This window comes from Podarcis cretensis (assembly GCF_951804945.1).
Source record: "Podarcis cretensis genome assembly, chromosome: 6".
Classification (NCBI taxonomy): domain Eukaryota; kingdom Metazoa; phylum Chordata; class Lepidosauria; order Squamata; family Lacertidae; genus Podarcis; species Podarcis cretensis.
The window spans coordinates 16231468-16246271 of NC_137175.1; the positions used below are offsets into that span (position 1 = coordinate 16231468).

Sequence of the window (14804 nt, forward strand, 5' to 3'; positions counted from 1 at the left end):
TGAAGCAGGAATGGTAGGGGATTAAATCAAAACCTTGCTGCCCCCCAGACAGTTTATAGGAACAATTTCTGATTTTAGCACAGGGCTCAGTGCATGGCCCTAACAGCTGAACTGGGGAGAATGGGCACCCCGCTCCCACCTAATTGCATATGTGCTTTTCTAGGCAGCTAGGAATATGCACATAGAAATCCATTTCCGTATGTGCATGGCTCCTCCTGATTGCATCCAAATGTCTACCCATATTATTATTATTATTATTATTATTATTAGAACAGCTTTAGTTAAAACTTAGAATTAGAACAAAGCTACAGAATTCTGCACAGAGACCATTTAAAATTTCTTTTTCCCCACTCCATGCGTCCTGCAGCTCTCAATTCATTATTTAAACTTCCAAACCAACCACTTAAATGAAACACAAAAGCCTTCACACATTAAGATGACAAAAGAAGTGAAATTATTTAGATTGGGAGGAAGGCACAAAGCCAGATTCCTCAGCCTGATTCATTATTTCTTCACTCCTCCCTGGTAGGCAAAAAATCCTTACACTCCTCTCACATGCCTGTCATCAAGTGGAAAGTTTCAGCAACCGGAGAGTTAAAAAAAGAAAAAGAAAAGCACAAGATTTTTTCACTTTGTTCAATGTACTCTGCTAGCAGCCTAGAGGTTAAAGCCATACCAAGACTATTTATAATCAACAGCAATGCTTTATCTACAGATCTCATGTAAAAAGACTGGTTTCACTGCCTTAAAAGGCTGTCTGAACAACAACAACAAAATCCAGAAAAACACAAGCTATTTTTAATTATGTCATCCAGAACATTATTGCTGCTGAATCCAAAAACACGGGACTTAAGTGGTTAAGGAAAACTAATCCTAAAATACAAACATTTCACGTTAATTATTAACTACTTTCATGTGATGGAAGGTCTCCACATGAGAAAGGGAAGTCTGAATCTGCCTGAAGGGCAATGGATCCTGAGAATTTTCTCTCTCATTTCTCAAATTTGGCTTCAAACAGTCTGCCTTTTCCAGCAGAGGGTGAGTTTATTATTTCTAAACTTTATGGTGTTTTTTAAAAAAATTAAATTACAACCTGCTTCAAAATCAGGGTCACTTACAGTGCAATCCAATATCTGCTTACTCTTGAACTTAACAGGACTTACTTCTGAGTAGACAGAAGTATATAGAATTTTACTGGGGGGGGGGGAGATTCACACCTGTCTATTAACCATTTATTTTCTGCCAAAGCATTTTCTTGAATAAATGTGCCAATCTCTTTCTTAGTAGGTATTGAGCTAAAACCAAACAACTAAAACTGGAGAACGGGCTCTTTTGGTTCACTTAAAAATCGAAATCCTTGTGAGTCAGCCAATTTCCACCCCTACCATAAACAATCCCATGTCAGTCACCTCCTCTAACTCCTGAGATTAACATTTTTGGAACACAATTTTAAACAGTTAATCCTTGTTTGCGAATAAACATGTTGAACAAGGCAAAACAGAATAACTATCTAGTGTTACATATATAGCTTTACAGCTGTTGGTTTCTAGTTGGCAGTAATATTTCACTGCAGTTCCTGATTTTAAAAAGAGAAAAGATTTCATCTGAAAAACGAAAGGAAGGGACAATAAAAGTGGCCATCACTTGTACTGGTTAAGCGTGTTCAGGTTCTGTTGAATTCCGAGAGCTCACCCACTGCTCCTATTCTTAAACATCTTTTAGGGAAGGAGAAGATGGTGGTCTGTTTTGCTTACACTGCAGGAAGAAGCAATCGAACAATATGCCCCAGGGTTAGTCCATTCAGACCACCACATTACTGTTGCTTTTAACTCCCCCCACCCAACAAACTCCAGCCTGAATCTGGCAGCAAGTCTTCCTCTGTGGTGTGCGGCTCTCTCAAGCATGTGGTTTAATTTGTGGAGGAAACTGATTTGTGGAAGATATTTCTTCGGACAGACAGCTAGACCTGATGCCCTTCTGGTCTATCCAAGCTTTATGATTTATGTTTTGTGGACAAGGCAGTTTATCTTATTCATGAGGCTATGGCTATGCTATGTGTTCTACAAAATATGCAAAGCCAGGATTTTTGAGCACTGAACATTAAAAAGTTGTTCACCCTGAGCTATTCCAGAATCATGGCGCAGTGTTAGTGCCACTTCACATGGAGCAAACAGCATGAAACATTCAGCACATGCCTTTTACTGTGTACACAGATGCTGGGAACTTGCCATAAACCATGGTTTCTCAATGCACCTAACATGGGCTCTGATGAAATGATGAACTATGGTTTGGCAACTTAGGACCACATCTGCGGGCCTGTGATATGGGGTGGAAAAATTCCTGGGGGGAAATTCGTGCTTTATTTTTCTGTGGAAAAATAATCAGTTTGGTACGTTCACTAGTAACAATGAATAGGTACCTAACTGCAAATAAAATAGGAGGGAAGTGTAGCAGTTTCCAAGTTGTAATTAATGCTTTTCAAGTGATTATTTCTAGCAAGTATGAATGTCTGCGCATCAACCACAATTTTTTGGGTTCCTAATTTTGTGTCAACAGTTTTCAATACCTTTACTTTTTTCTTGTTAAATGCAAACAACACAAGTAAGTTACATGCTGCTATCTTTAAAAGTTTACAAGTATTCCAGTAAAAATTTCTACATACTAGAACATTTGAACCACATTAAGTGCTCCCAAACTATGATTTGCAAACGCAAACTTAAAATTTTATTTTATTTTATTTATTGCAAACTGATTTGGAGGTGAGGTACTATCATAATTTGACATAACACTGGCCAAAGATGGTTTTGTTTTGTTTTGTTTTTTAAAAAAAAACTATTGAAAGGGGAGCCTGTGTGAGAGACTATGCACCAAATCATGGTTTGGCATTATGTCTGAACTGAGCCACTGTGTACATGCTGTGAACTATAGGCAACAAAAGGCAAGTGACAATCTACACATGAAATTTCACACAATGTATTTAGGGAAAACGCAATGTGAGAACTAATCCCGAGACTCATAATGCATACTTTAAGAAGCAGAAAAGGAAATCTGGATATGGTGAAGATCTATCATTGACAGAGCTACAGATTGTATGAGTCTCACAACAGCTTCCATCTAGCACAGTAGTGTTTACTTTGAATGACAGTAGCTCTTCAAAAACAGTTGAAGTAGTTATCTGAAACCCTGAAGTGAAGGCGCTGATGAATGAACCAGTGACCAACGGCATACAATGCACAGGCTTGACCACTGAGCTTTGGCCCCCTCCTCATTAAACATTAATACACACATCACCATTACAAAATAACTTTTCTCAAGCTTGCAGCAGTTAGTAAGAAAGGAATGGCTGTACTTTACTCAGGGTCTGTAAAGGTTTACCTCCAAGTACCTCTATCTGCTCCAATTCCATCAGCAGCTCTGTTGTGCCTTTGCGGCACAAACTGAACACAGGTGTTGTTCTATTATCCTATGAGATTCAGCCCATGAATCCCTCTAAATAGCTAATAAGGAAAAGGAAGTCTCAAAATATGCTTCAATTGTATACTCAAATGTTATATATATAAAAAGGAAAATGCTCTTTGATAGTAGTGAAGTTTCTACAACATGATAATCAGAGATTGAAAAACAGAGTAAAGATGGTGGATACTGCAAAACTCTAGGTCAGGGGCGTCCAACAGGTCAATCACGATCTACCAGTCAATCACGGGGTGTCTCTGGTCGATCCTGGATGTTCTTGGGACCCCAATGGCCCCCCCAAAAAGAAAAGCTCAACAACTTTGGCTCATCCTCCACCCAAATAGCTCAACAACTTTGATGGGTAGATCACTGCCAGTTTTTTATAGTGGGAGTAGATCACAGTCTCTTGGAAGTTGGACGTGCCTGCTCTAGGTGAAATCTGATAGATAATCCCGCCACCATATCTATTGTTGGTGAAATGTTGTCTCTATTTTTCAAGGGGTACGTATGATTTCAGGAATACCTTTAATTTTGTATGCATTGTTTCATTAAGTTTCTAGAAGTTAAATAACTAGCCAGAACCATCTTGTTTCTGTTGCCCCTCCTCTTTGGATCCAGCACAGGAATCATCTTCTTTATCAATTAGACGGTTTAAAATTCTGTGTTATCTGTGTTAATAGCATTACAGCAAAAACAAGAGCTTCCTTTGTATACATAAAGATTTATGCAACTAAGTTATACTCAGAGTATTTGTGCAATGATTTCAGAGGGTCTAGTCTGAATAGCACTTTTATAAGCCTAACACATTTATTATGACATTAGCTTGCATGGACTTCTGTTTGTGGTGGTCCATGAAAGCTACGTTGTAATAAATTTGGTAGTCTTTAAGGTGCACTGAAATCACTTGTAAAGAAAAACTAAATGGCATTATTAATTGCCTTTATATCCTCCCTAAAGAGTCCAGGGTGGCAAACACACAAGCGACAAAACAACTAAAATATTTAAAACAATTCCAATACTAGGAAAGGTCTCTACTAAAAAGACTTGTTGAAAGAGGAGGGTCTTCTGTAGGTACTGAAAAGACAACAGTGAGGGCACCTAATATTTAACCGGAGGGAATTCCAAAGGGTTGGTACCACCATACTAAAGGCCTGATTCCTATATTGTGTGGAGACCACCTGATAAGATGGTACCTGCAGGAAGCCTTCACCTGCAATGATCAGCGACTGGATATAAAATGGGTGTGAGACAATCAGGAAATGCCACTCAAAGAGGAACATAAAAAGGAGGAGGAGCTTATGAGGAGGGCCAGGAAAACTATGGCAGGATACACAATGTCACACCATGGCAGCCTCAGAAAAAATTCTAGTGCAAATGCACGTCAACCCAAATGTACTGACACTAAAGTATCAGTGCTGCTAGGGCCGTTTCCTCTTTTGCTTCATTCTGAATTGCTGATGACATATTATTAGGACAATGTTGTTTTCCTAGCATCTCTACTCAAAAGAACAAAACCTTTACTTTGAAATATCTGCAGAACAGAGACACCGGCAGGTGGAGAAGAGTCTTTAGCAATCTGTTTTTGATGCTGTTGCTCGGGCAGCAATACTTTGTGTTCGAAACAGTGGCATGGCAAGCAGGGAAGAACAATATGATACAATATCTTTATTGTCATTGTCCCATACAGAACAATGAAACTGAAAAATCTACATAAGACATTCAAAAAACCCTAAAACCTCTGAAACCCCATTTTAAAATGCAATATACTCCTAATAGAGACTCCTTATACTGCATTTAACATCCCTATTTCCACCTGTGAAATGCTGTAACATGATGTCCTGGTGACACTTCCTGTCAAACGTGTCTGGAGTCACATTTGTGTGCCCTGCCACAGCCTGACCTTGAATACAGCCGGTGCTGGCTCTCCTCCTACCTAGCCTCTTATAGCAGGGAAATGTCAGTTCCAAATGCAAGTGGCTTCAGTCTGTCTCGGTAGGCAGGGTGGATCTTACGGATGCAAATTGCTTTTCAGAGATGTTTACATGTGCAGAGGCTTTTAAAGCCTTTAGTGAACTGTAGGAACTTGCTGACCCCCAATGCTCTGCTCACGCACTTCCCGGTGGCAGTGTTGTTACAACATCAGCCATAGGTCTGCCTAATCCAGAGCGATTTTCTACTCCCTTTTTTAAAAAATCGCTCATCCACCGTAGCACAGCCTTTTTGGCTCTGTGACACAGCCAGCGCTTCCCTACTGTAACACCCCTTAAACACACTCGTAACCCTCACAACAGGGTACATAATGTCCATTATGCTAATCTATTCTTGGCTCTGTTAGTCACTTGGCAGCAGACTGCAATCTCAGAGCAAGCGTGATTCTGTTTTGCTGAGAAAACTTTGCGCCCACCTTTCAAAGACTCCCTCCTCCTCCCCTTCTCCCCCCCCTTCCTCACATCATCCAAAACCTGATGCGAGAACTGAACCTTTGCAGATTCAGTGGACGCATGAGGCTTGCATTAAGAATACGGCGGACTGCTTCCATGTGTATGTTTACACAGTAAGCCAATCCCCTATGAGCCTCCAAGCAAACGCTATTCTGCTGGGACTACTATTCCTGATGTTTTTCTTAGGCCCGCACAGGCAGCACCGCAGAAGAACAGTGTGGCTAAGGCAGAGACAGGAGTAAGCAGCAAAATGGATGCATCTTCCATCTAGCACTACACAGAAAGGATTTCATCAGCACAATGAATTGGGGGAAAGGACACTCTTCTGACTTGAAGACCAGGATGGACTGGTAAGGAAAATGAGTTGCATTTCTTCTGCGAGTGCCTTCAGAATGTGTTTCATTTTTGTTTTGCATGTTGTCCCTTGAAAGCTTGCAGTCAGAATATGTATGCAGGTTGAATAAGTATAACTGATTAAAACTAAAGCTTAGATATTACAAAAAAAAACACACAACACCAGCTAAATAAAAAAAATATAATCTAAAGATTTTGCTGTGCTGGCTGTTGATCAGATAGGAGGAATTCAAATTATCATCAGTGCTGAACAAAATAACAATGACATGATATTTTTGATTCTACATATTGGCATTATTTCTACTGAATAAAGTTTTCAAACCTGGAAAAACCTGGTGAAATCCATACTGCCTGACCGCCTATTTAGGGTCACAAAGCATTTCAACGGACTGCTCCTTCTGCTAAATATTTTTTCCCCTCTAGTACTGCATATATTCAGCATCTAAGACTTCAAGGACAGAGACTTGACTTCTGAGCTGCAAGAAAACATACCACTGTGCTGAGAAGCATAGGATGTTACAACGAAGTCAAGTTTGTGTAAGACCACGTTCAGAAAGGTAAACATGGGAAATAGTAAACAATTTTGCTAAAATAGGTCTGGAAGCATCAAACTTACATAGTAGGGCAAGGCAAAACAATGTTGCTAGGGTTAGAATGCTTTACCTAGGAAAACACTGAAGTGTGTTAAACACACTGATTTTCATTTTATAAACTGCATTCAAAAGCACGCTTAGTGCTAATAAAATGTAAATAATAAAAGTGTTTTAATTTAAACTTTGTTACAACTGTGGCAACAGTGTGGCCTTTTCTGCAGTGACAAATTGCTGTAAAAGTGGTAATGTATTGGTTGTATTACTAGAACAGAAGATCCCTACTCTTCTTGGAAAAAAACCCATTTAAGTAAAGGGATAGTGAATCATACATATCAGGCACATCCAACTTTCAAGAGACTGTGATCTACTCCCAGTATAAAAAAACCTGGCAGTGATATACCCATTGTTATTGCCAAGGGTTTCCGAGCTTTTTTGGGGTACTAACCAAAGCTGTTGAGCTTTTTTTGGGGGGGGTTAATTAGTCCCGCGATCGACCAGGAACACCCCTGCGATCAAAAGGTTGGACATGCCTGATATATATGATAGCATGCATGCTAAAAAAAATTATAAATCACTGCCAGGATCCAGACAATTGTTCATCTAGACCCACATAAGCAACAGGACTTTGCATTGTGTCTCTCAAGCCAGCAACTATGCTCCCACCCCTCAAAATACTGAACGGTAAACCCAGGGAAGTTGCAAAAGCAATTGCACAAAGGGCAGGCGGGGAGGGGGTTAATTAATAATAATTAACAAATTAAAAGAGCTAGATGCAACTAAATAGCTCTTTGGATCCTGGTTTTAAAAGATTAGACATTGCATTTTTTCTCAGACTTAAACCCTGTCTCCACCATTCCAGGAACAAGGTATATTCAGCCTAAAGAAACTGCAGAATTGCTGAGCTGATATCAATAGAATGGATTTGGTAAAAACCACACCTTCCACCATCATGTCTGGTTTTACCAGGAACAAAAACTGAAAATTGCTTCAATAAAAACCTACAGCCAACTGCAGAAGCTTAAGCCACAATTAAGCCTGTCTTTCAGGAAACAAAATTTTCACCACAAGTTCAATCCTGGTTGCCTCTAACAGAATGAACACGTCATCAGGGTGAAGGTAACGAAACACTAATTTTCCTTTCTCCCCCTCACAGGTACAACTGAACGCTGTTTCACTGAACAATGGTAAGAACAAAACAACTGGAGTGCAAAAGATGAACCTACTTGAGACAGCAAAATCAGGCTTTTTTATATGCATCGTGGGTTGCATTATCATCTGTGCTTTCGTCTACGTAAGGAATACAATCCCCAAGGAAGGCGATGAGCAAAAATTCCTCCCAGAATTAGCAGAGTGTGGCGATTACCCCGATGAGCTTTGCTCGGCCCTCTTTGATGGGAAAGATGCTGCTCCTCAAATTGGCCACTTGTGCCAGCAGGTTATCCGCAGGCAAGCAATGTCTACCTGCATACAGACGCCTTGCAACTGCTCGACACTTCAGAAGAGACTTCACTTCATTACAAGTCCTCTGTCAGAAGAAGAAGGCAACTTCTCCTTCGCATACATCATCACCATTCACAAGGAGCTGGACATGTTTATAAAATTACTCAGAGCCATTTATGTGCCTCAGAATGTTTACTGTATACACATTGACAAAAAATCATCAAAGGATTACAAGTCGGCTGTGCAAACCCTGGTTAACTGCTTTGAAAATATTTTTATCGCTTCGAGGACAGAGAATGTTGTCTATGCAGGATTTTCCAGATTACAAGCTGATATCAACTGTATGAAGGACTTGATTCATTCAAAAAATCAATGGAATTATGTTATTAATCTTTGTGGCCAGGATTATCCCATCAAAACTAATAAGGAACTTATGCAGTACATCAAAAGCAAATGGAATGGTAAAAATATGACCCCAGGAATTGTTCAACCGCCTCATATGAAATACCGGACACATATGAGTTACAAAGAATATGTGCATTCAGAAAAATCTTATGTGTATCCAACGAAGAATGTGAAAAGTGAACCGCCCCATAATTTGACTATTTATTTTGGGGGTGCCTACTATGTACTCACAAGAGAATTTGTAGAGTTTATACTGACTGATACACGTGCAAGAGATTTGCTTGAATGGTCAAGGGATACCTATAGTCCGGATGAGCACTACTGGGTCACCCTCAACCGCCTACCAGGTAAGCAGCTATTTATACTGAACACTGTTTCCAAGTCTTGAATATTCAAGTCCAGGAGCCAGTGAGTTCAGCTTTCCTAAGCTATTTCTCCATCATTTGACCCTTTCAGTATTGAGCAAATATTAAACCAACAGTTTTCAACACTGAAATGTGATGTCAACTTGCCAGGTACGAAATGAAAAAAAAAATCCTGATATTTAAGGGGGTTTTCTTGACTCCACACAACCCATTGGTTGTTGTTCTTGTGTTTTTTGTTTTTATAAAATCTATAGGCAGGAAAAGCAGATTTTTTTCCAATCCTTAGGACCTATCTGAATGTATATTTTAAAAATAGAAATCTGGCCTCTTCTACCTTTAAACAGAAAAACGACACCGTAAAACCACTTGGTATTGATATAGGGTCTACCAATTCCACAAACTGTTACAATACTAGGTGTTCTAGGCAATGTTTATAACAGGAATAAGGAGGAACTAGATCCAGATGATAGGCCAAGTTTCAGCACAATGGTGGCAGGCAACCAATTTTTTGCCCATGTGGTTTGAAAATAAATTCTGTCTCCAAAGGCTTATCAACTGAGTGTTGAGGCTTGCAAAGCATCACACCCGGCACTATGCAAGTACTGGGTGTCAGCTGACTGGTGGTGCCCATAAACCCTCTGCCAATCTAGTTGCATTCTTTACCTGCTACACATCTGGTGTCACATAAGGCCAACGGGTGTAGAACGTATGGGCATGGCCCAAACCTTGGTTAAGTGGGACACCCCCTTTCTAGGTTGGTGGAATTGTCCCATATGAGGGTCCGCAGTCGTAGATTTAGAAGTACGAGCATGAGACTGGAGACTGGAATTAAAGGTCTCACTCATGCAAGCTCTCTCAACAGCATCTCCTATCTGCCTGCCAGGAATAGCAGAGTCAGTAGAATTCATTCTAGTAGTATCTACAGCCTTCTAAGCTCTCTTTCCTTCTTTTCCTTAGAGAGCTCCTGGCAGGCTGCTCCTTGCAAGCAATGGGGAATTATAAAGGGTGTTATGCCACAGTCCTATGCTGAAGCAGTTTCCCTACATCAGGCACGATCACATCTTTCTGGAACATGTGGTGCTCTAATGGAGAATAATTGGCACCCCTGAACCATGCAAGTTCATATTGGGCAGAATTTTTCAGAGGCCTCTCCAGATGTTGGGATTTGCATCACTGAATTTTGACATAGCGATGAAGGACTCCTGCACTACCACCACCTTTCAGAACAAAACGCAGTGCTTTTCTAAAGAGAGCTATGATTGCTGAATATTTAGTGTATCTCATGGGATGAGGAAATATTGGAACTGCAAATAGAAGAGGAACCCCCAGTCCAGAAAAGCTCGGGATTGCTAGCCACCCCTTGGGAGTAACAATACTGAGAGGTGGCCTATGAATTCAAACAAAATAACAGCTAATGTTGCTTTCAATTTGGTTGTTAGATGCTCCAGGTGCAACACCAGATGCACAGTGGGAAGGAAACATACGTGCTATCAAGTGGAGAGATCAAGAAGGGAAAAGCCACAACGGTTGCAAAGGTAAATATAATAAACTGCACACAGCACACATCCCCTGGGACAGCCATCGGCCAAACACAAAGAAAGCACAACTTCCATGCATTTGGAAACCTGCAAGTTGAGCAGCAGACTCAAGTTGAGCAGCAGACTCCCCACTGAGGAAATGGAGGCTGTACAGCAACAGAGCTGATAAAACTACAGCCGGTGAAGGGATGAGTTGCTTCTACTGGATAACTGTAACTCCTTTCCTGTAACTGGTTTCCAATACGTACCTCAATATTCATTCACAAAGCATTTTTTAAAAAGCAACATGCACTGACATATGTAGGAACAGATATAATGGGCTGAGAATCCAGTAGCAATTTTACAGCAATGTGTTTATTTATATCCCCCAGCTTTCAGTGATGGCACTCATCACCCCCTCAGTTTATCATCACAACTCACCTCAAGTGAGCTTCATGGCTGGGTGGGGATTTTAACCTGGGTCCCATTCCTAATCTGACAAACTAACCTTAATACAGTACCAAACTTATTTAGCTTGCACCTAAGAAACACATGGTTTGTGAATAAGAAAAAGGGTTCATTTATTCCTTAAAGATCTGCATTAATTTTGAAACAGATCTGGATGCATTTATGATGGATGCTGCACGTCTAAGAAGTCCCATCCTTTGTTGATCATGTTCAGAGAGATAGTATTTGTGCAGGATCAAAAGCAAATGTGGGGGGGGGAGGAATCCTAGGGTTTAGTGCAGGCATAAGGCAAACTCGGTCCTCCAGATGTTTTGGCACTACAACTCCCATCATCCCTAGCTAACAGGACCAGTGGTCAGGGATGATGGGAATTGTAGTCCCAAAACATCTGGAGGGCTGAGTTTGCCTATGCCTGGTTTAGTGGGACCTTGCTTAAACAACAGAACTGCCTTTCCCCACCTCTAATGTAAAATGTCCACCACATATTTCCCTTTCTGTGTTGCATGCAATCTGGGGTTGTCAATTTGCTATTTCGCTTTTGCAGGCCATTATGTCAGAGACATTTGTGTGTATGGTCTTGGGGACTTAAAGTGGATCCATGAATCTCCCTACTTGTTCGCCAACAAATTTGAGCCGGCAACCTATCCACTTGTGATGGAATGCATGGAGAGGCATTATAGGCGTAAGGTACTCCAGCAGGCTGAAGTCCCACTGGAAGCACACTGGTATTTGCAAGAACATACATTTCAACGTGAAGCAGAACAACTGAAATAACCATTGCAAATATTTGGAGGACAAAGAAGAACAAAAGAAAAAAAGAGAGGAAAAAGCATACAGTCCAAAGCACATATCAGTTATGGAATCTGTGCAATACAGTAGCATGTTCTATCTCTGAGGGCGTAAAAACGGAAAACATCTTTTAACAGAAAGAAGAGACAATGTGTTCTGAATCCAGTGACTTTACCAATACTGATTTCTCCAGACTACTATCACCATCCCGAAATAGGGCAGCAATGTTAATCAACACTGTGTTCAATTAAATATTCCTTTGATGAAAATCAAGGAACAAAATTTTTAAATGTTCAGCAGTATTTCAATACAAGCACCACCTCCAGCGGTAGCTTCTGGAAGGCACACAGCAGGGACCTCCACAGCAGCAGAGGCTCTCCCTGACAAATTTGCACCCCATCCAGCAGTGCTGCTCAAGGGATTAGGACTGCCCTGAATTTGCCCCCACTCCTCAAAAAATCAAGTTGCACATTAACTAGAGAAGCAACCAGTGTATATACAGTCTACCACCATCCTGCAACTAAGTGAAGAATCTGTGGTAAAAGCTGAAATTCAGTGCACCATATGCCTTGATTCAGACGGAAGGAAGAATTAAGCCCGTTTACTGAAAAGAAAGCGGCAGTGAAGGAACAGATGGCACTGAACAAAGACATTGAATTATTTCAATTGAATGCCAGACATTATATATGTTTTGAACTGAAAGTTTACAAGAAGGCTTACAGGGAGAAGGTAATTTTATAAACTATTAAATTAATTATTGCCTAAGATTTTGAAACCAAATTTAATTATAACTATGTGATGGCTGCAAGTTTTCTAATGTCAGGTAAAAAAAAACCCCTGTACTAAATGCATGGATCTGTTTTTGTTTGCGTGTGTGCTTGTGGTTTTCAGGACAGAGATTTGTATCTGAATGCTTGTTGTTGTTGTTTTAATTTAAGATGAACATGTTAGAACAGGGATGGTCAGATACAAGGCCCAAAGGTCACAAAACAATTTTTTTTTACTGTTAATAAAAGTGTGTGAAAAGTGACCTATTGTTTCACTTGTAAGAGAAAGGGAGATTATTTTTGAAGCACCGAAAAACAGTTTATTTCCACACTTTAATGTTTTACCTCTCTGAATTTTATATAATAAAATGCTCTAGCAATGCAGGTGGTGCATGTGCTCCATAACTGACTGCTCACAAGCCACTGAGTAAAGCATTACCAGCTATGAACGAATCTCATCAAGTCACAATATATTGTTGCAAAGGTTGTGTGCCATCCCCAGAATCTGCCGAGCAGCAGAAAGATTCTAGGGTGTTCTGGCTGCTTGCCCAGGGTCATGTTTCCGTTGGGAATTAACACACAGCAGAGACTGTCATGTCTTTAATAAATATGGTTTATCAACGCATATTTACACCTGGCTCTACTTTGGAGAGAGGTCAGAGCAATACATCTCAAGAAGGATCTGCTCCCCACAGCAGTGCCGCATCTGATTCCGAGACATCTCTATGCCTCTGTGTCAGCCTGCCAAAGCACCCACATTGAGTTCTCCCTATTTCCTCCTCTTTGTTCCCCGAACACCTCTTGCCAAGCAATTCCTCCCCTTCTGCCTGTTATGCCAAGCCTAGTTTTAAAAGGTGAGATTTTCCCTGTAACCCACACCCTTGGCTCAGTGTAACCTTGGGAACCTCTGGATTTCTCTGTGATGAGCCATTAACACCTTTTATCATGCTCATGGCCTCTATTCTGTGAACCTGCCCTGAGATCTTTTGACGGAGGCGGTGTATAAATTTAACAGATAAAAATAAATAAATATCCAAGGTGAGGCCCTGGCCTGGAAAGGAAGCTTAGCCTATATTTTTTCTGCTGGCCTGACATCTTCCCTTCAATACTCCAAATATTATCTATATTCTACCATTTTACTAATTTCTAACATTCACTAACTCTAGATCTGTAACAATGTATTTCTAACCACCACCACCCGGCTTTCCCCCCTTCCCCAAGAATACAGATGGTGGCCCACTGTTTAAGCACGCTTAACTCTGTGCTGGATATAGGTTCAAAAATTGATAAACCCTCTGCCACCTGCAATCTCAAGTGTTGCAAGTCTATTCTACCATCTCACTCTGCTGAAGCTAGCTGACTGCTAGTTTTATTGTCCTTATATTTTAAGCAGAAGATGAAAAGTTTGGAAACGAGCCTAAAAAGACATTATTTAACAAAGAAGGCTCTGAAAAAAGATTACTCAAACATTTTAACCCCATTGTAGCTAAAAGTGTTTCACAAAAACTTGCTTATAAGTGGGGGGGGGGGGAATCCTATGATGAAGCAGACAGGCTTCATTTTAGGTGTGAACCAAGTCTTGTGTCAATGGACGCAAACACTTGTCCCTTTTAGATCTACCTTCCTATCCGCCTCAGCCCTAATTCAGACTTGCAAGCTGAACATGCAAATTATATTTATTGGGAACTGCTGAAAGCTGAACTGCAAAGCCGTTTTATACACATGGTGTAGGATGAGAGAAAGGAATCTGGATGTGACTCAGAAGCCAGATAATTTCTACTAACACTGCACATAATCACTGCCGTAATGATGGGCAAAAAGGAATATATGCCAGACAAACATTTTGCTTTCAGCCACTTAACAGAGTGCTCATAAACAGGATCTAGAAAAATAAAAAGGAGCCACAGGAAGGATGCGCCTCACCCAACATCTCTACGCAATCATAAAATACTGACTTTGGAAATAGAGCTTTTTGTTTGGAGGACTCCACTGCTAGTCCTAGTTTGCAGTGAAAACCCTTGTTCCCTGAAAGCTACAGAGCAAAGCCAACAGAGCCCAATTCCTACCTCTGTTCAACAAGCTGAAAAGGTTGTTTGGTAAGGTGGCAGTAGCAGTTTTCTCAGACATGCTCCCTTTCCCCTCACCATCCCAGAAACAACTGCTACATTCACCATAGGGATCCAGGTCAACGGCCTAGATTAGCTGTTAGTTA

At 40.6% G+C, this 14804-nt stretch overlaps 2 protein-coding genes and 1 long non-coding RNA gene across 5 annotated transcripts in view; 2 read left to right on the plus strand and 1 right to left on the minus strand.

Annotated features, from left to right (window-relative positions):
* RTF2 (replication termination factor 2) overlaps positions 1-14804 on the minus strand; it is a 55640-nt gene that overhangs the window by 18330 nt on the left and 22506 nt on the right. The gene's annotated exons all lie outside the window — the stretch shown is intronic.
* On the plus strand, positions 678-12976 carry LOC307217779 (beta-1,3-galactosyl-O-glycosyl-glycoprotein beta-1,6-N-acetylglucosaminyltransferase 7-like). Of its 3 annotated transcripts, XM_079979655.1 has the most exons (6): positions 678-1038; positions 6081-6244; positions 6672-6805; positions 7995-9033; positions 10491-10586; positions 11581-12976. In XM_079979655.1, exons 4-6 carry the CDS (start codon positions 8055-8057, stop codon positions 11808-11810), a joined length of 1305 nt encoding a protein of 434 aa, XP_079835781.1. In that variant the 5' UTR covers positions 678-1038; positions 6081-6244; positions 6672-6805; positions 7995-8054; the 3' UTR covers positions 11811-12976. The 3 variants fall into 3 exon arrangements, with proteins under 3 accessions (XP_079835781.1, XP_079835783.1, XP_079835782.1); XM_079979657.1 differs by lacking the exons at positions 678-1038; positions 10491-10586; positions 11581-12976 and adding an exon at positions 10009-10467 and having other exon boundaries at positions 5233-6244; XM_079979656.1 differs by lacking the exons at positions 678-1038; positions 6672-6805 and having other exon boundaries at positions 5537-6244.
* On the plus strand, positions 10584-11287 carry LOC307218091. Its single transcript, XR_013839759.1, has 2 exons — positions 10584-10682; positions 10735-11287. It is a non-coding gene; the product is annotated as an uncharacterized lncRNA (long non-coding RNA).